Raw genomic sequence first — 21,898 nt, forward strand, 5'->3', positions numbered from 1 at the left:
AGTTAAAACTTAACCTCAGTTTAAACTCATTTACATGGCTCTGGGCTTGCACCAGTAAGTTCACAAGGGCAAAGCACCCCCATAAAATAGTTTTAAACCAGTAAAACATATCCATGCAGGATATGTGCTCTTATTCACCAAACTGGTTCTACCTATGTCAGTGCAACTGGGGTTTAAGCTAAAGCCTTACTTCTCAATTTCATCACATCTACCCTTCAGCCTGGATGCTTCTCCACAGTGCTAGTTACCCATACAGAGGGATTGCAGCCAGTTCACCCCTTCAGTTCCATTACTCCAACATGAGTAGTTCCCAGCTTAGAAGCAAGGACAGTGTTGGAACCCCAAGTTCCTGTGGAAGGCGCATGGTGGAAGGGCATGATCCAGCAACAAACCAACCTGACGACAAACCTGAGCCATGAGAGCCACTGCTGCAGTGCACAGGGGCTGGTTAATTTTGTGAACAAACCCCTCACAAACACGTTACCATTAGAAAAAATTTAATTCTGTTTTAGAGACTTACAAAAATAATTTAATTTAAAATCATTTTGATGCGTGTGGCCTGCTGAGTGTCCCAGCATCCAGCCTGGCCAGGGCCACCCTTCCCCTCCCTCGCCATCATAACCCCCTCTCCCAACCACCTTTTACTCATGGACCTGTTCTCAGACACGTTCTGATGCACCCCAAGGAAAATCAGAATGAGCAGCTCGTTACAAGGAAAGAAATTCCAGCCACGTGGCTCAGCAGGATGCTTCTTCCAAGTCCTTGGTGGTTATTTTCTCCTCTCAGGATAAGCACCAACTCCTCAATGTGCTCCCAGCCTCCCACTACCCCTGCAGTTTGCCACTCGGGGCTCTCGCTTCCTGACTGTGTCCTGTGCCAGGACGGGATCAGCAGTGTTGTTCCCACAAGCAGCAGGAAGGAACACTGTTTACTGTTCCCCTTCTCTCCGTTCCAGCACAGGTTTTGTTTGGGCAGCAGCATATTTTAGTGTTAGAACCTTTCTCTTCTTGTTCATATCCCCAGGTTTTCAGCAGATGCTCAGCCCACTCCACGTGCCTGCAGCCCGTCTTTTTGGCTCTTATCCCATGTGGATTTCCTTTTTGCCTTTGGCCATGTACTTGGCAGAGGGCTGGACCTCAGAAGCCAAGTGAAGTGAGTTACCTAAATGTTATCATAGGGAACTGCAAGGCCAATGTTGTAGTTGTAACCAGTCACTTCATCATAGGAAGAGCGGCAGATTGGAAGGACACTTTCTACAGCCAACTGGTCTGCTGAGAACTCGTAGGCATAAATGATTCCTCGATACCTGCACAAAACACAACCAGGACACATCATTTTATATGGCTGAATTACATATTCCAACAGGGGAAACAAAGCTAGAGATCGCCATGAAGATTCAGAATCCGATGCTCCAGAAGCTGAATGTAAATCTCTTCTGCACTAGGGCTGTCTGTGCAGTTTTAACAGAGAAAACTCCCTCCTGCCTCCTTCCAGGGACCCACTAAGCCCTGGAAACAAACAGTGAATCATTCACTTCAGCACTGCAGAGACATGACTGTCATCTGCTGAAACAGATCTCATCTGTTCTGGAAGGGGGAACGTAAGTACACTGGAGATTGGCAGTTCCATTAGACATGCTAAGAGCCATCTAAGATGGAAATACCAAAACCTGGAGCAGAAACACCAGTAGTTTTCCTTTAGCAGGAGGTACCACTACTAATATTTAGAGCAGGAAAGGGCTGCATTCCCAGTCTGGCTTCTGTGGCCTTTACATTCTCCTGCTGAAAAAGAAGTGGTTGGAAGTAAAGAGTCAATTCATCAATGGGTTTTGAAAGCCTTATCTTTAAACTTCTTTTTGCTATACCTTCTCTATTACTGCTCTGGATCATGACCTGGCTGCTTAGTGGGCCACTTTGCTAAAGCAGATCTTCCCAGTGCCACAAATCCCACCCCTCAGAGCTGGGATACTCACTTGTGGTGCACAGTAAGGTCATCATCCGTGATGCTGGTGCCTGGAAGACTTTTCTCATCAGGGATGTTCGCAGTGATGAGGCTGTGAGCATTAAACCATATGTGGCGGACTGGATGCCTGAAAAACAACCCACAGCACTGGGTGAGGTGACACCTACATTAGGCTTAAAATCCAAGCGCAGGAAAGGAGTTGCTCTGGATTAAATAGGAATTTACTTAAAACAGCGCCCTCTCCACGAAGAGAGGTTGGGAATCTGTACTTCTCCTCTCCGGAGCAGATGAACGCAGCTTTTACCCCCATCTAGTGGGCTGTTATCAGAACACACGTGGGGTTCTTTGGAGAAGAGAAGGCTCAGGGGGACCTTATCGCTCCCTACAACTGCCTGACAGGAGGTCGGTCTCTTCTCGAAGTAACAAGTGACAGGACAAGAGGAAACGGCCTCAAGCTGCCCCAGGGCAGGTTTAGATGGAGCTGAGGAACAATTCCTGCCCCAGAGGGTGCTCAGGCATTGGAACAGGCTGCCCAGGGCAGGGCTGCAGTCACCGTCCCTGCAAGTGTTCACACAGCGTGGAGATGAGGCCCCAGTGCCATGGGGCAGTGGTGGCCTTGGCACTGCTGGGGAATGGTTGGACTGGATGAGCTTAAAGGGCTTTTCCAACCTGGCTGGTTCTGTGATTCTAAGACACTTGGCAGCACACAGGCTGCAAGGGATTCTGCCTGCCTGCTTGCCTTGCTGCTTTAAGGCCCGCTTTCCCAAAGGAGGGATGGGGACACCCAGGACCCCCACACCCCAGGCACCGAGCTATGGCTGATTTAGAAGTGCACTGTGTGGCACAAACTAAGAGGTCTGCTCTCCAGTCCTTTTCCTCTCACTGTGAGTGAACTAATCCTGAACCACTGTAACAGCATTTACTGTTCAAGCAGGAGTAATTTATCTTCTCAGATTAAGATGGCTCACCTCCTTGTCTCCTGTCACCTCTCTCTACTTCTGCCCCTGCTTTCCATTCATGACACCTGGCTGAAGGCATGGAAAACAATACACACACCTTCTTATCCAAGCAAGCCTTTTTGATTGAAGTGATCCCTTCTGATCCCTATATAGATTAAACAGTATTTTAAATGTTTAACCTAATGGTTTCACTTTTAGTACACCCCAAAGCTCAGATCTGCCCTCCTTCTTGGCATGCTCATTAGTGCCGCTCCAGGAGACAATCAATGCAAGATTGTCCTTAATGCATCAGCCACATCACAACGGGCTTTATAACTCACAGGGTCAAAAGAAAAGGTGGTACCTGCCATTAATCAGTGACAACTTCAGCTTGAACTTCTCTTACTGTAAATACCTCATCTAGCTCCTCTTTGGGGAAGATGCATTAAAAACAAAGTTATTGGGATTTATCTGTTCATTTTAGTAGGGTTATCACTCAGACTTACAAGGCACTAAATCCTGCAGGTCTTCATTCAGACAAAGCCCTTCGGAACCATGCTTTGAGTAAGAAATCATTTGGCTGCAGCAACCAACAGTCTTCTGACAACTCCAGGATACTCATCTCTGCTTGTACTTGCAGTACGGCACTACTTGTGCTCTCAGTACAAACTGGTATTTTAATATTTAAATGAGTTTAAATTTAAATACCAACCTGGATTTGACTGAATGCGTGGATGAGGTGAACAGAAACACAGGGATTGCGTAAGGCTACAGTGCATAGAGACAGCCAGAAGCAGGCACTCTGAAAAGCAACAGCCAGGAGTCCAGCACTTTAAATCCAAGTTTCAATAAAGTAAATACTGTATGGGGATGGGGCAGGGAGAAGACAGTGGCCTGAGAAACCGTGGCTCCTTGGAGCAAGCTGGTCTAGTCGAAGATGGCCCTGCCCATGGCAGGGGGGTGGAACTGGATGAGCTTTAAGTTCCCTTCCCACCCAAACCAGGCTGGGATTCTATGTAAAGGCCACAGAATCACATGTTTCTGCGATTCTGTGATTTTCATGAGAAATGCAGGGGAAACAATTTCCATGCACAAGACTCCAGGTGGGGAGGCAATCTGTTCCCAAATCACACGACAACAGAACTCTCAGCAGCTTCAGACAGGGGATGTTATCATTTGGGTCCTGGATCATCCCATTCCCACATTCCTCCTGTCTATCAGATCCTATAAACACCCTTGCAACAGGTGCAGACAAAATTACCTGGCATGCATTTCCCAGAGCTTGGTGCCCATCCGCTGGTCCCACACACAGACCAAGCCCTCTTCCCCTCCACTGACGATCTTCCAGTCATCCATCTGGACCGCAGACACTCCTAACTGGTGGGCATAGAGGGAGCACAGGGATTCACTTCTGCGGAGGTCGAACACCCTGACCCTAAATGAAAGCAAAGAAAGGACAGAGATCAAACCAGATCTGGGTGTGCAGCTTGTGGGTTCTGACAGCACAAGTACTTTCTGGGGCTATGAAAACAGGTCTAGGACAGCAGTAGTCCCATGACCACTACAGGGCCACAAATCCCATATGATTCACGCTTCTCACCACTGAATTTTCACTCTGGTTTCTATGAAAGATTTTTTGAGTCAGACTCAAAAATCTCTTCACAAGTCATGGGTGATATAAAATGTAAGTGAAATTTGGATAAAGTTTCTCTATCTGTGCCTCCCAACACGTTAGCATTGCCTTGAAGCACGAAGTCCTGTGTTTTGGGCATGCTGCTAACACATCCTCCCCCTTGGTACCCAGCCCACATCCACTGTGCCTGAGGGGTAATATTATGAGGATCAAGGAAAGGGCTATTATTGCAAACATTATGGAAGAGACTAAACGTGGCAATTCGAAAGGTAAGTCAAGGGAATTACAGGTTTATACACTTGAGTTCATCACCAATATTGATACAAAGCACTCCCCAAGCACCCAGCGATCAGTATCTCTTTGGATTTCAAAACCACAGCTACTGACTGTGGGTGGCTTTTAGGTACATCTGGTTTGCAGAAGTTATTGCTCAGTCACACAAAGGGTTCTGAAGGGAAACGTACTGAAGACTTGGCTAGGAGCAGAACAGCAGAGAAAGAGCTGAGGATTGCAACCACTGCAACACGTCCACAAAACCAGTTAAAGCTGACGGTGTCGTTTTAAACCCAGTGCATCGCACAAAGGAGTATGATTTTTTGACCCTGATATATTAAGAGATCAAGTAAAGTATGTAAGTGAATTAAAATAATAATGCAGCAAGTGAAAACAGAAGGAGAAATACTGATCTCAGATTTGGAAAGAAGCCAGAGAAAGCTCCTCCCAGCTGATGGCTATCGAGAGAAACCATCAGGTACACATTAATGCCAGAAAAGGCCAAAACACACTTGTTCCAACACATTAACTCTACTTTATTCCATACCCCTGCTATGATCCTAATGGTGTTGCAAGTCTTTCCTTTTCCTTTCTCAAATGGAGATTGCATCATATGATTTTACAAATAACACATTTCAGCCACTGAAATAAAAGGCAACAGAACAATCCAAAACTCCAACAGAGCAACATCCATCTGACATGTGGAAAAACATGCTGGAACAGAGCGAGGAGCATGCTTTGTGTGGCTCTTCAGTCACCCATAGGAAAACCCCACCACAACAGCTGCTGATGGTGAAAAGGACTTCTTGCTTTCTCCAACTCCAGCAGAGAGAAGCTTTGGCTACCTATTAGAGCTGTGTTTTGGGTAAGGATGGGGTATTTTGGAAGTGTTCACACCCAGCACTCTCCCTGTCTTACTGCATGTGTTCTGCACAGCAATCAAAGCTCCTTCTGTTTGGTAAGCACTGCTGGAAACAAAGATCTGATTGTGCCCTGGTTATTTCATTAGCGAGGACCCAGGTTTCAGGCAGGTGTCCATTCTGGCACACCCTGGCAAGAATTAGAGGCACACTTGAGTTGTTTAGATGTGCTTTAACAAAAAAAAGGAAAAAAGCATTTTGCAAATTTAATGTGATGCTCTGATGCAGACCTGGCATGGCCCAGTGTCTCCTGCCTCAGCAGCTGGGCTCAGTGGGAGCACTTCAGATTCATCCAGGTTCAAGGGAGCTGTGAGGAAGGTATTATCATGACCAGGCTTTGATTCTGCTGTTAGAGTACCTCAGAAGCTTACTTGCCTTTAAGGAGAGCATGGAATACGTGTTTTGCTCCACACCTTTCAGCCACACAATACACTGGCCTTGCCATATGTTTGCTTTCCCAACGCTATTCATCACCATAGGTACCACCAGGGAAAAGGATGCTGTAGTGCAGTGCATCAGCACACACTCCCTGTTAATCAGATCTCTCTGAATAAAAGAGTAGCATACACTAGGGAAAATGTGAACTTAATTCAAGCAGGAACTTTTCCCACTGGCCATCAGGGGCAAGGTCCCTATTTAGTACACTGCTTCATAACAGGGCTATGAATGTTGAAGTCTCATTTACCTGTTCATGCCCTTCCTGCAGCAACACACAAGGAAATGACCTCTGAGACACACATGGCCTTGCCTCCTGCATGTCAAACTTATTTGCTGAACTGTTGATTCCTAACTTCTTGCAATAGTGATCCCCTGAACTCAGCCAATGCTTGAGCTGAAAAACTGAGCCTTCTGGAGGGGAAAGAGCACAGACATTTAGTACAAAGGGAATAAATTTCAACCTCACTTAAGAGATACCAAGGCTGGATGCGGGTCCTGGGCAACCTGATGTAACTGCTCCTTCAGGGGGGACTGGACCAGACGACCTCTGAAGGTCCCTTCCAACCCAAACTATTCTATGATTCTACATCAACTTTATTAACTCTCCCCTCATTGTGCAAGAGATCAAAATTGGAGGTGGTTTTACTGGCGTGCTTTGGAAAATCAATTATCTGCTTTTAGAAGAAGAAAAACCCTCAAAATGTCGTGGTTTCAATTACGCTTGTCAAACTTCAGCTATTTCCTTAACCTCTCTGCTGAGGAAGTGTGAGTTTTGGTTGCGCTGCCTATTTGCTGAGAAGGAAAAAAAGCTGTTTGACAAAATAATCATTTTTGCAAGCTGCTGCACTGGCGGGACAGAGGTCTGGGATTTGGCAAAGGGAAGTATCCGCCTTACAATCTGATACCCACCACCACACCAGACCACCACCTGCAGCCTGATGCCCAGTGCAGAAAGGAGGAGGGAAGGAACAGGGAGCCATTAGAGACTGGCTCCTCGCCATCCCACATCTCCTTTGGTGCACTGGATCAGACCCCACAAATAACTAGCCAAAAAAAGAAAATCTAAAAATTGGACTCAAAGGGTCTTTTTAAGCACTTTAATCCTTTCGCACTGACTGTTCCCAGCGCGTCCAATCCTGGCACCAGATATTGTGCTGGGAAAATCCTACTCCCCAAGCCAAGGAGTTAAAGAGAAAGCTGCTAATCAGCTAAATAGAAGCTGGAATCTGTTCATATGAAAGTCTCTTTTTTTTGTCACCTGAGGGACATCACAGTGTTCCGAAATACACTCTTGACATCATTTGGCAGACGGACCCATCTCATCCTACATGATTCATCCCTTAGGTTATTTTTTTAATATCAGAAAGTGAGCTTTTAAATGCCAAACTCATTTTGCGGGTGGTGGTGGGGAAGTGGAAGAGATTCCAAGTGGTCTCGCTGGGCCGTACACCAACTGCGTCCACCAAATGGCTTAAAAAGAAAGTCTTCCCATGGAGCTTTCTGAAACAAAGCAAACTGGCAGCCACATCCAACTATTACCTAATATTTTGTTCCTGAAGTTCATGCAGGCTGCTTTTGAAACATTAGAGGAGAAACAAATTCTAGCAGGTCCAGATGTAGGACAGCAGGATAGAAGTAAGCTAATTTGAGATGGGTTACAGATCTTGGTAGTACCTACCTTCTGTCTTTATTGCCTGTTACAAGCATGTTTGGAGGACTGTTCTGGAGGTTGACACAGGTAAAGTCACCTATGGAGTTCCCCATCTTCTTCAGACACTGACTTGTTTCCAGATTGTAAAGAAGAATCTGGTAGAAAGAGAACAAACACTGGCTAAATTTAGCAGGAGCCCAAGTACATTTTGCTGCCGTGTGAAGCAAAGCAGAGTTCTTACCATCAGAGATGGTAAACAACCAAGATACAGAACTACCCCTGTTAAGAAGGGCAACAACACCCTCAGAAAGAAGGAAATCAAGTTTCACAATGGAGTCATCAAGAATCAAGAAGCAAGGATGCAAGGCTCTTGCCAACCACTATCAGAAGGTATAGCTCTCAGGCAGGCAAAAGAAGCCATGGGGATTTTCTCCAGCTCAAATTTTTAAGGCTTCCACGGAAAAGCAAACAGTTTCTTCAGCAATTTTAATATTTGAGAGAGTAAAGGTAAACAAAATTAACATTTTGAAGGTTTAGACAGATGGACTCTGCAAGAAAGATTCAATCAAATACAGCACAAATGGAAGAGCAGAACTGAACAAACACCGCCGCAGCGCTGACAGGCCCTGCTGATGGCTTCTGTACAGATCACAGCACAAACAGATAAAGAGAAACATTACATCTCAAGTGGCAGTTCAGATGGGGAAGGAATAAAAACAAGTCTGATTTAAGCAACATCCAAGATGATTCGACCAGAGCCTGGAAGAGGGTATGTGCTCTCTCCCTTCTGTTCAGCTGCCACTCCAGTGCGCAGTGATCGGTTTACTCACGTTCACTGTCTCTCCTGTGGGGCCAGATGAAGTTCGGTTACTTGGGCTTTTCAATTTAGCAGAGCAAATACTTTTAGAAACAGAGAAACGTACTGGTCATAGCCCAGTGGAGCTCAGCACAGCACCTGGGCCTCCATAACTCCATAAACATCACCAAATTTCATGGTGATGCTCCTTTAATTTAAAAGAAACCCGTGACCATGAAAAGAGCAATGGGAGTCAAAACCTCAGACAGAACTTAGGGCTTCCAGGGCAACATCAGCACGACTATGTCAAGGATATATCAGTATTTTTAACTTGTGCTTTTCTGATCTTATCCACATGCAGCTTAATAAATATTCCACTATCTGTACATATCATTTCTACATTTGCCACAGCAGCGGTAGTGACACAGCCTTTTACTCCCTATCTCTGCAATTCCAGTAAGCATCTGAAATGTCAAGTTAAGAGAGCAGGAGGGGATCATTTTGTGATGGATGCCTCTAGGCAATAGGATTAAACCTTCATAAATGTCTTGGAATACAGCAAAGAAAGGCAGAGAATTTGCAGGTTTCCTCCACCTGCTTTTTCTCCCAGCTAAAGAGCAGGCACAGTTTTATTCAGACATGTTATCAGCTCCCCCCCTAGAATCAACACATTCATACCTGACTTCCTCAGTTGCTTGTAATAATCTCCCAAGTAGCTCCCTTTCCCAGCCTTGTCTTTGTGAAGCTGCCTCAAGCAGCAATCTTTAGCATGCAGTTTTTATCCTCAAGACCCTCAAAATTACAGCAATTTTACCCAAGCTCTGTAAAGCAAGGCAGACTCCAGCTTTGCAGGGAGACTTTGGACATAAATGTGGCTAAACACGAATTTAAACTTCCATAGCTATGAAAAAGTTGCTACAAACTGCCTGAAAACATCAGTCTTGAAGGTAAAGACCAATTTACAACCTGTTCTCACTTGCAGCACAGCTTCCCATTAACCAAACCCAGAGATAATGATGTTCTGGCAAGGTACCTTGTGCAAAGGAAATTAATATCTGTGCCTGGCAACCAAATTTCTCCTCGGAAAGTTTGGAACAAAAGACAAAGTCAATAAACTGCTGAATTCAACTTAGGAACAATAAAAGCTCGGGTCAAGAGCAACATGTTCCAGCTCCCAGTTGAGGCTGTGAACCAGCCCTTCCCAGCTGTACACTGAAACTCCAGAGAGGGACAAATGCTGCTTTCTCCAAAGTCCCCTGGGGCTAATACTTAAAGTGAACATCCATAAACTATTAATTTCTCTAAATGCCCATAGCTCCCATCTATCCTATAAACATATGATACGTCCTTGAAAATTCAGTTATGGCCGTGAAAGACTACAATGAAAAATTGCTTCCATACAGCATTTAAAGACTCCCCTGTTTTACACACTGGGGCAAATATTACACCTTCTCCTGCTTGAATGCTCCAGTTTAGACCTGTGGCAATCCTCATATGTAGGTAGCAGCAGCCAAAGCATTATTTATTTCTTCTCACACAGCTTGTAGGTGGGCACCAATTTAAAGTGTCTGCATTTAAGGATGAGAGTGTAGAAAAGGAAAGGTTCAGATCCACAAAACTGGAAGGAAAGATTCTGTCTTATCTTCTACTCCCTCCAATTCCTTCTTTCCCCATGTCAGTCTCCCTTCTTTTAAAGACTGCTGGGTTAGTTTTGATGCACGTGTGTATTTGTAGCCAATACTTCTATCGTTGGAAGAAAGACTCCCTTTATTATTTTCCACATCCAGGTTTTGCCCATCTTTAAACTCAACTTCTGTCCTGAGTGCTTCTATGGCCTTCAAATGAATTCCAAAACCTCACCTAGACAAACTGACAGGTAATGAAACAGAAAGAACTCGGAATGCTTCTTGAAGTCTGCATAATAATTGCTTGAAGACAGGGGTTTAAAAGCACACTGATGACAGTCCTGAAGTTGCTAGAACACTTCTGATGAGCTCTCCTACAGCATCCTAAGGCAACAAGGATTTTCTTTACAAAGGCCAAGGAGAAATAATGAAAATACCTGGTCAATAGGGACTTGAAATAAGGGCCTGCATGTTAAAGGGCAGATAAAGCATAAGATCTTTAGGAGGTTTATAATCCTATAATGCACACTGCAAAGGGATTACCCTTTTAAAGGTATTTATAATCCTATAATGGACAGCCAAGCCCAGTGACCTAATAGGTATCGAAGTGAAGGTAAGTGAACCAAGAGCATTTGGGTGTGAAATGAAGTGCCCTGGGATAACACTCTAACGAGCATCCTTCCCCCAGAGGGACTGCAGGGACACAGGGGAGGAAAAGCATTAAATACTCTGTGCAGATGTATCAGGATCTAACGCACAAATAAAAAGTGTTACCTATTAACATTGTTCAAATGAAAAGTCCACGTTACTGGCTGAGAGCCAGGCAATCTCCCAGAATGCTGAATAATTCAACAAGCCAGAAATAGCCAGAGTACCTTCACCATTATGTTTAGTTAAAGACCACAGAGATTAGAAAACACATTATCCATCTCGGAGGCGATTCTTTCCATGTTACAAGTCCCTTAACAACCTTTACCATCTCCCCCTCTCCCTCTCTCTCTTTTAATAAGGCTGAGCAAATGGGACTTCATTTTATCCGATTGCCACAGACTAGAGGTATTAATTATTCATGCTCATACTCTCTCTTTTGTTAAGACAGTGCATTAGACTAATTTTCCTCTTTACTGCATGAGCTGGGCAAGTCTTAACCTGTGGCCACTGTTCGTGCATAGAGACCAAGAATCTGGCAAACTCAGGAGACCAGGCAGAGGAAGAAAGGAGAAGGTACTGTTCATCATGAAGCTGCTGAGCAGTGAGTATGAGGAGCTCTCTCTAAATGCTGTCCAAGAACTCAAACCGGACGACTAAATTAATTCACAAAGAATTAAAGTCTCCGTAGCCAGAACAGCTAAGCTGTGAGCTTTGTTACATCTTGCAGCTAAGTGAGGTCAAGCGTGGTCGATGTAGTGTGGTTGAGATACTTCCAAGAAAAACCAAGGAACTGAAGGAAATGCTGTTGATGGAACTCTTCCATGCATGTCCAATACCCCAGCAGGTGTTTTGGGATCCTGTGCTGTTGGAGATGTCTTTTTTGGATGGAACATTAAACCAACAAATCCCCAAGCACTTGTTATCAAAGAGCCTGTGGTACTTTCAACAAGAGCAGGGGTGTTCAAACCCACTGTCCTGGCTGAGAGCCAGCAGACAACTGCATTGTGAAAGAGCTGGTTTCCTTCTGCAATCACATTTCTGCTTCTTGTCAAAAGTTACCACTGAGTAAGACCTGAGAACTGGGCACAGCACTCTATATACAGTATATGCAGTTATTATTTAGATGAAGTATTGAATGGAGTATCATAAATATTGGCAAAGAGCATACTGGAAAACCACACTCAAAACCTACATTCCTTTCCTTACCAAATAACCACTTGAAGAAGCACTTTCCCAGAAAGAACTGTCGAGGAGAGAGGTTTTCTGTCTGTCATTTTAGAGAGAGAGGATTAAAAGAAAACATTAAAAGAACACCCTGAGCTGCTCAAAGAGACAGAGAAACAAGCAGCAACTTTGGGAACCGAATCTGCACTTCATTTCAGGTTTCTCCCCCTCTTCCTTCTGCCCATCCCTCTGCCAATCAGAAAAATCCTCCCAAAACACTACCTGAACACAGGCACAATACACACAAATATTGCCAACAAAAGAAAGGGTCCTGAAATTTCAAGTCCACCGTGAATTAAATGGGATCTGGGTTTTGCACAGGTTAAACCCATTCAATTCAAAGGGTATCTACAAAAGCAGTAAGGCTATTCCACATGCGCTGGCGGCAGAAGTCATCCAGTTGAGTACAACATATGGTACGGACTGCGGCAAGGCTGAGTTTTATTTCTCAAGTGATGTGGAAAAAGGGATATTTTCAAAGTTTACAAGCCTCAGGGGCACAGTTTCCCCGTGCAAATGTATTGAATTGCCTACTGTAAATGTGGCACATAGCACGGCAACAACAACAGCAAAATGTGACTGTTGACAAATGCAAGGTCAGCGCATTGATACTGGTGCGCAGAGATAAGTGTTCTGGCTCCATAAATTTCAAGATGAGCTAAGATTTAAAAGGAGCAGCTGAGGGAGACAAACAAACAATCAGAGAGAAAGAAAAAGAGTAAATCAGGCACAAACCAGCCAGCAAAAAATAAATAAATAAATAAAAGCAGTTAATATACATGAATAATGGATGTTTGATTTAAAAGCAGTTTACTCCAATATGATGTAATTTTTGACAATCAGCCAGAGAGACTATTTTGCAAGTTCTTGCCAGAGAGAAGTCATTGTGTAAAGCTGGTAACACAACCGTTTCTCTGAGCATGTGGAAAATTGACTTTCATGCCATCCTAAAGGTGACTCTAGGCTGGCAAGGGAGAGCTCTTATTTCGCATGCGCTGAGCTGCACCAAGCAGCCTCAAGCAATGCTTAAAGACCCACGCAGAGGACGGCGAAAACAACAGGGTCTAAGCAGCTTGCAGCAAATCCAGCAGCACAAAAAGCCACCATACACGCTGCCCTGCCCTCCAAATACATACATCTGCTGTAAAAACTACACATGAAGCTAAAGGCAAGCGTAGCTTGGTTTTTCCTTCTAAGTTTTCATCTGACTGGAGCTAAAAAGTGCGACTCCAAGCTGGTAGCAAGAAGCAGAGCCAAGCATTGTGCAAGCAGGCAGCGTGCGGGCTTAGGCAATGTGACTCTGCCAATGCACCTGCAACCCGTGGTGTTCCAGCACTGGACACTGCCTCAGCCCCGGCTGCCAGCCCCCGGGACAATGCCAGCCTTGATGGGCTTGTGATGTGGACAGATGTCTGCTAAGACCTGCAATGAGGTCACCAGGCTCATTTGACTTGTGGCTGAAGGCTGATGCAAGAGTTCAGGTACGCAGAGATGAAAGGACAGCACGTCTGCCCACTGAACCACCACTCACTAAGAAACCATGCCCTGGTCCAGAAACACATTTTGCCCCAACCTAAGGATAGGGTAGGGAAAAGGAAGGCAAGGTAATTCTTAATAACCTGATTGAATTATTTTGTTTTCATTGATTATCCCCTTGAACATTCATGGCACACTCCACAGCTGGATTTTCAAACCCTAAGACACTTACCTAAGCAGCTCTGCCAGTTTTGAGCCATTCACATAAACATACAAATATAAAAGCAGAACATAGAACCACAGGATGGTCTGGGTTGGAAGGGACCTTAAAGCTCATCCAGTTCCAACCCCCTGCCACGGGCAGGGACACCTTCCACTACAGCAGGTTGCTCCAAGCCCCTGTGTCCAACCTGGCCTTGAACACTGCCAGGGATGGGGCATTTTTAACATTAGCCGATACAAAAGGGATTCTTTTATTTTTAACTTGCAAAACTAATTCTGGTCATTTGCAAACACAGTTGTCATTCTTCAGCGAGAGAGGCGTTAATCCACACATCATGTAAAATTTAGGCAAGGACAACTTCTGGTCTGTCTGTAGACTTCATTTCTTACAGTGGCTGACTTACAGAACTTACACAGTTTAGATCCTCAGAAAGAAGAGCTCTGTCTCTCCTACATGGTACCAAAGAGTTTATAAAGAAAAAGGTATTTAAAACACCTTTCACCTGCAAAGATCTGCTAACCCTCCCCAGTTCTACAGAGAAACATCTGGGCAAGTCTCATACATTCCAATTCAGTCACCGGTAAGACCTGCACTTCTACTGGTATTAAAAGCAAGAGTTCAGAAAGATCAATTAATTGAAAACTGGACTATATACAAGGGCCACAGTGGTTAATAAAACTGAAAAACCACCCACTTTTCTTAAACAAGAAAAATCAAGATAAAATAATGTCAAGTCTTTGGAACTCAACACTTTGGAACTGGAGACACGACACCAGCAACGCTAATGCAAGCTTACCAGTTGACAAAGAGGAAGATCTTAGTTAAAATAAGGTGCAAGAAAGATGTAACAGCTTATATAAAGCAGCTCTGACCTAAATACATCATCCAAGAGAGACTGTAGAGTATGAAACTCAATTTAAAGGATTATTTAAAATTTGGTTTTCGACTTACTATTAACTGATAACATCCATTTCCAGCAGTTAATTCTACTGGATACACTCACATTAGCAAGGAGCTGAAGAACATTGTGGAACCATTAAACACAGAAGCAAAATTAGGCATTATTTCAGTTGATGATGATACGAGACAAATGATGTTGAATGCCATTCATCAAGTATAAGCCAATCAGTAGCTCAAAACAGACGAAAAAGCAACAGCACAAACAACTCCCGAGTCATCCCATTTGAATGCATCCAGCCTTCTGTTTCTAAGTTGGAGTCTCTAAAGTCATTACTATCCTCCCTTCCCCATCTATCTGTTCTGAAGTAAGGTTCAAGTTTGTGCACAAAGCAGCCAAAACCACAGACATCCTCTGGACTGCACCTTATAATGCATGTAACATAGAAGGTATGAAGCATAAAAGCAAGAGCTTAAAATAAAATCCTCTTCCAGGCTAAAAGAAGCTTCTTTAGTAGAAACACCACCAAAATCCTCCTCTGTTGATTATTTTCTATCAATAAAAACTGTTGAGTATGTTAAACAATTTCAACTGAATTTTAATACAGGAGAAAGTTGGTTTGTTCCCCCATCCCAAGAGGGTAAAGCACTTATAAATCTCAGAGGAATAACCCACAAGCAGAAAAGCTCACCTGAAGCTACAGACGAGATGGTCCATTCAGGGGAGCTTATAAATACACCTATATATACCTATATGCCTAAATATATAACTATGAGAAAAGCTTCAGTCACATCCTACAATCAGTGAGATAATTGCATCAGAAATGGGATGATGTTAATCCTGACAATGTTACCTGTGGAGGATGTTTATATCCTGACATGAAGAGGACCCAAGCCAGATCTACTTTAAATCTGTGCATTTAATTTTAGATACAATGCTCAGACCCAAAATACAAACGTGTGAATGCCATGACTTTGTGATGCTGCTGCAGCACTGAGATCCTGGCTCTCCAGACTGCATGACACACGGTAATATGTTATCTGCTAGATGTCACCCTTCAGGGCATGTCCAGTGGATGCCATTAGCATCACTTAAGCTTGACAGGGAAAGCCAGGGCTAGTGGTTCTGGTCTGTATTATTAGCCATGTATGAGCCTAGATAGGAAACAGATCTCAGTATTTCAAGGCTTTGGAATCTAAGGGAAATAGTACATTCCAAGTGGGGTTAATACAGCTGAAATAGCCTTCACTAAAGCAATTTCTCTTAGCTTAACATAAAGTGCTCCAGGAGTGCTAAACAGATCAACTTTCAAGAAACAGCATCATACCTGGTTGGTCTGATGCTTAATAACATGAAAGTTGGACTCCTCACAAATGAATCATTTCTATTCTCCCCTCATTCCTGCACGTGTGCCTCTCATCTAACAGCAGGCAAGTCTATGCCACAGACTTGATGTTTTCCTCCTCTCCAACATAAAAGTTCTTACAAAATGTATGCCTCAGATCTCTCCTTTGCTGTCAAGTTTGGCTAAAATTAGACAATGATTAAAAAAAGAGGGGAGGAGGGGAGGGGAAAAGGTGGGTTTCCTAGCTATATTTTGATCAGAAAGCAGGTTACCAGGCAGTAGCATTGGGATTGTGAGCTTAGAGTAAGGAAAAAACATATCCCTCAGGAAAAACAAAGAAAACCCCAAACTGAGAAGAAGCAGCAACCCAGCCAGCAGCAAAACAGGGCTGGAATTCTCCATCATCCCATTTCCAAGAGGGAAAGCTCTTTTAAAGCCAGACTGTCAACTGGTGACCACAGTAATGAGCTGATGCAAAGTCCCTTCACGTCTGCGCGAGGTGAAGAATTATCATAATAGACATTAGTAATTAATTTCCAGTGTGATGTCAGCTGGCAGCAATGCCAAGCGAGCGTCCTTGTCACACACACAGCCCGGCCACCTCGGTCCCATGTCCCTGATTAGGATGCACGCTGCTGCACTGCTTAATACAATCTGCCAGCAAACACCAAAGAGTTCAGAAGTAAATTAGGAATTATGTCCGGCTTTACAGAGTGGAGCTCGGGGGCCTAAGTAGATTTGTCTATTCCTTTATGAAGCACCAAAGGCAATGACCGAGGTAATGCCCCTGAATGAGGCAATTTTACCTTCTAACCTCCCACCTCTGCAGGGAAAAGAATTGGATTAGAACAGCAAAGGAATTAATAAAGACAGCATGGCCTCGCAGCATCTCTCAACCCTAAAGGTATTTATGGTGGCCTCAGCATTTCCCTAGTGGACCTGAGTTTTAAGGGGGAATTAGATGCAGCTGGACACATCTATTCCTAGCACAGAGGTACTCCTAAATAAAACTTTCTAGTTGCTTGCCAAAGAAAACGCTGCATTTTTACACTACACACCACAGCTCTTTTCATCTGGGTGCTCACCTCCTGCTTCTTTCTCCACCTGCCTGAAGCACTCTTCTTCCCTCACTACTGATAGCCCATCACAAGCCTAAAGTGAAACTACAAAACTTGGAGTGAAATGAGGGAGTGGAAAAGTTAGGCAAGATGTAGGAAAGGGACAGAAACTCTTTGCAAGGCATCTGGGAACAGGTCTTTCTGCAGCTCGGTCCCTGTCCTGGAGCGGGGCTGTGTCCAGGCTGCTGCCATTAACTACGTGGGGTTTCAAGTAGGATTCTGATCCCCCCAAAAATACAATTATTTATGCTACCTGTTTGGGTTTACAAGCCCAAAAGAGCCTCTCCTGCAAGCAGAGAAGTTTGACAAGAGCTGCATTAGAAGTATGCCTTGGCCACAAGTCTTCAGCAGGGTTACAAAACCAGTCTGGTTTTAATCTACCCTGCCACTGCTAAGATGTGCTGATAAAAGCAGCACAGTGTAGCACAGGGGGCTTCAAATCTATAATTATCATTTTGCTTCCTTTAATACAACACTCACAGCATCCTCACCAAGTCAGAAGTAACTTAGTTCAAACACTCAGGTGCAGAAAAAGAAGGAAGCATCCTGCAGAGACTGCACGTTTGCATGTACAAGGCTGGACACACTGCTCCGGATGCCCTCATCAGAAAGGTTGAGGGATGTCTGGGTTTTTTAGGCTTTGGGTTTTTTTTCTGAGAAAAGTTCCCCCTAAAAGACCATACATGAGATGGGTCTCACTCTGGAGCAGAGAATGCAAAGTATTCGCAGTGAACCAGCTCCTTTCCTCTAGTGCACTAGAAGAACACTAACAGAAGCATCACATTATGGCACTGAAAGAATGCCTGCCCTCTACTGTCAGAAGCTGAACAGCAGGGAAGGAAAAGGTCACAACTCCTTTTTTTGTTAATTACGAACGTGTAAAAAAATCTTAACCAAAAAAAGTCAATACCTGGTTGGGCTCATTCAATAACCAGCCAAAGTTTCTGACCCCAAAGGCAGCTCCATGCGCAGACACATCGAGACACGTCACAGGCTGGCCATAGACAGAATGGAGAATTTTGCCAGGATCTTCTGCTTTCAGGAGATAGACAATGTCTTCTGCAGCTGCTACCGCCACTGGACTTCCCCCAGCATCTGGAACCAGATTAAGGAAGTTGACCTAAAAAGAGCAGACTTAATTTTTATTACAGCCTTTTACATCACTACTGCCACTTGCTAAATCGAGCAAACTACTGATGTGACTGCGGCAATCTTGGACCGTTCCAATTATGGACTGATTTCAAAGACCAAGTATCAGTTTTATTTCTGAACTTCTCATGTTTAGCTCCTATGATGAAATGAGGCTGGATCTTTAGAATTAGTCCATTTAAAAAACTAATCAGAATGTACCACAACAGAACACAACAAAATATCGCATCAAAGAAAGGACCAAGAATTAACGGAGTCATTCAGATGAAGGGCAGAGAGACATAAGGTTAAAGCACACAAAGCAAATACCACGGCTAGAACGTTAATATGGTGCTCCAGAAGAGACAATACGTTCATGCAACTAATGTGGAATCATGGAACCACAGAATGGCTTGGGTTGGAAGAGAGCTTAAAGCTCATCCAGTTCCAATCCCCTGCCACGGGAGGGACATCTTCCACCAGACCAGGTTGCTCCAAGCCCCGTCCAACCTGGCCTTGGATATAGTTGATGCTTACCCTGCAACCATATATATATATATATATATACCCTAAATTAACAGAAAAACCACCACAGGGCTCTAGGACAGCCCAAATATCAGCTCCTTATTTTCTGTCACAAGACCAGAATGATGCTGCTCTTCCTATTTCAGTAAATGGCTCAGATGCTGTTTGGAAAGCCTCACTAGAGGAGGGGTTTAAACTCCTTAACAGCACAGTTGATTTCTAACCCAACCTTAGAAAAAAGCATGGTGTCCTGAACATCTTTTACATGTGGCACACTGACCTTTCACAGCAAGCAACATGCAAGAGCAAAATGGATCCAGCTACAACACAGCGCATGGTGGTGTTCTAACACTGTTACTGGGAAACCTCTTTAAATGTTTGGGGATGTTGTTGATTTAAGCCTTGTAAAACTGACTCAACTTTGGGGATTAGTCTGGTGTGGCTTAAATCACAGCTTCATACCCATCAGATGTGCAGTCAGCTTCCTGCAATAGGAGAGAAGCTGCCTTGCCAATTTATTCCTACACACTTCCTTCCCCTTTCAAAGCAATGTGGATGCTCTGAGACATAATCAAACCTCAGAGAACGGGATGGCTTCTGAGTGTTAATTAAAATAGTTTCAAAACTTGAGTGACAGAAGGTGCAACCTGAAGAAGCTGCACAACTAGTTACAGCTTCACAAGTGATGCTATTAGCTCGTCTGCAATATCCTGCCTCAGAATTAATCAGAGCGCGTTGCTCTGGAATGAGACCTCGAGTTTTAGCTCCAATTCTACGCGAGAAAACTGATTTACAAAATGAGCCAACTTAGTTTAATGTTGACAAAAAAAAAATTATTAAAAACAGCCAACCTCCTGCACCATATGGACTTCTATTCATTTTCACTTGTAGCTTCAGCCAGCATTTCACCCTTGCTCTTCAGTGATGAAAGGCTCATCCATTAACCTGCTTCTAAATCATAGCCTCTAGCTGATAATGCTGTTATCTAGTTCTTGTAAGATTTTCCTAAGACCCCTCTTAACTGTACCAAAAATAATGGGTGCATCAGGAGCTCCTGGAATGGAGCTGGAGACTCACCAGTCTCTGAATGTCAAATGTTGCTGTGGTTTGCCAGAATCCTCTGTCATCAGGGCTTTCCACTTTGACCTCGAAGCCAGATGCCGTTGCTACCACTGCACCCTCTGAACCAAGAGCTAGAGCCTGTATCCTCTGGTTGTGCTGGTAATGATGGATTGGCTCCCGCCCGAACATCAGGTTCCAAATGCTAATTGTCCCTGTGTACAAAAGATAATTGCTGTGTTAGCTCAGAATTTAACAGAACTTTAAAAGAGCATTGAAAGATGTAAGCTTAAAAGCATTCTAATGCAAAAAAGTTAATATACAGAAATGAGACTGTAGGGCAGGAAACCAGAACTTCAGGATGCAGCACAGCACCATGTAACAGGTTCAGAGGAAACTTTCCAAAATCACATGCTCTGGCATTAAAGGCTTTGCTGCTCTCTAAATAAATCCTAATTTTTGACTTTCAATAAACACTGGTATCTATTTTGAGGAAGACTGCCTGACTTCTCCCACATTGCCACGTTTGGGGAAGATCAGACTTAAACACACACCTAAATTCTTGTTCTACTATGTATTTGCCCTCCGTGGTCACTAAAAATAGTGAGGAAGAGCCCACATTCAAAATGAAGCCACCCTGCTACACACAGAGGAGTTTTTAAGTGAAGAATCTGAAGCTCTGCACACACAGCAATCAGGTCAGGGACTTTAATACCATTCTTAACCGTTTACAACCAGCTCCTGATCCTGATGCTCTGGGTAAACAGAAAATGCAGAAGAGTCCAAAAAGCTAAAGAATACAAATCCCCAAGAATACAGGAGTGTAAGCCAAAAAGACAAAGGGTTTGCAACTGCATTTTTCCCCAGCACAGATCACCAATACTTGATTTAAAAGCATGGTACATTAAAGCAGTAATCTGAGTAAGAGCAACCCGAAGCAATCAGGGAGTGTATTACAGACCAGAAGGGCCAGACAGAATTGGAGACTTCTGGGCCACCTTTGCACTGAATTAACAGAGAAGCAATCTTTAGATGTGACAGACAGGGCTGGAGAAGCCTTCCTTCTACTTGAGCCATTAATGATGAAATGATTAATGATAGCTATTCCTTCAGAAGGAGACATAAAAGCTCTGACAGACAGCTGTGGACGGGCACCAATGCCAGTTTGCAAACACTCCTCCTACGTCCCAAAGGAGGTGAAGCAAGAGTGTGGTAATGAAACTGCACATAGTGAAATGGTATCTAAATGAGTTTAAATTGATTTATGTTAGCTTTTGTAAAGATTATTTGGTATCTGGAAAGTGCTACCAATGTGAAATAATGCAGATAATCCTTAAGATTCCTGTCTAATGGCACTCCCACTGAATATTCATATTCCTCGCCATGGGAATGAGGACCATAATGGGGACCATTTTTGTTTTATTAGGGATGAATATTTAAATTAATCTGCTATTTGCCTAAACAATTAGCTGCCTCTGTTTGTTCACACAAAGCCAAAACTGCAATTAGGCTTCCATCAAAAAGATAAGTCCCAACTAAAACTGTCCCGATGGAGTCATAAGGGCTCAGAGCAGAACTTCCCAAAATTACTTCTTAGCATAATGGTAATTATGTTAATTGCTTGAAAGGTAAATAACTGCTGAACGGGTTTGGAAAAACAGAATGCAGGCTCACATCACACATACTTAGGCTTAACACAAGTTAACCAATACAAATGGACAGCACAAGCTCGGATTCCCTCTGCAGCCTGGTTGCTTTGTGCCTCCACAGTGAGTCCTTGGCTCCAAGCTGAGACAAAGGGAATGGGTGAAGTCTCACCTCCAGCACAGCTGATTTAAACAAGCAAGCAAAAAACCATCCATCAGAAAAGACTGCAATGATTGCCGATCATGGGTCTTAGAAGTGGACTTTTTTATCAGATGAGGAATATTGCTGCCAAGCCTCTCCATATTTCCAACTGTTTTGCAGAACATTTAAGCCAGTTAAAAGCTACTTTTGTGAAGGGAAAAAAAGGA

At 43.8% G+C, this 21,898-nt stretch overlaps 1 protein-coding gene across 1 annotated transcript in view; it reads right to left on the bottom strand.

The window, feature by feature from the left end:
* Positions 1 to 480: 480 nt before the first annotated feature.
* Positions 481 to 21,898, bottom strand: part of FBXW8 (F-box and WD repeat domain containing 8) — a 53,986-nt gene continuing 32,568 nt past the window's right edge. Inside the window, exons 6-11 of the mRNA XM_057414638.1 lie at positions 19,902 to 20,098; positions 18,082 to 18,291; positions 7,843 to 7,970; positions 4,162 to 4,335; positions 1,973 to 2,089; positions 481 to 1,306 (exon numbers count right to left, since the gene is read on the bottom strand). Of these exons, the coding sequence (XP_057270621.1) occupies positions 1,162 to 1,306; positions 1,973 to 2,089; positions 4,162 to 4,335; positions 7,843 to 7,970; positions 18,082 to 18,291; positions 19,902 to 20,098 (971 nt within the window). The 3' untranslated portion in view covers positions 481 to 1,161. The remainder of the gene's footprint in view (positions 1,307 to 1,972; positions 2,090 to 4,161; positions 4,336 to 7,842; positions 7,971 to 18,081; positions 18,292 to 19,901; positions 20,099 to 21,898) is intronic.

This window comes from Pezoporus wallicus, unplaced genomic scaffold (genome assembly GCF_028554395.1).
Source record: "Pezoporus wallicus isolate ANWC-B61680 ecotype Strahan unplaced genomic scaffold, APGP_CSIRO_Pwel_v1 contig_10548, whole genome shotgun sequence".
Classification (NCBI taxonomy): domain Eukaryota; kingdom Metazoa; phylum Chordata; class Aves; order Psittaciformes; family Psittacidae; genus Pezoporus; species Pezoporus wallicus.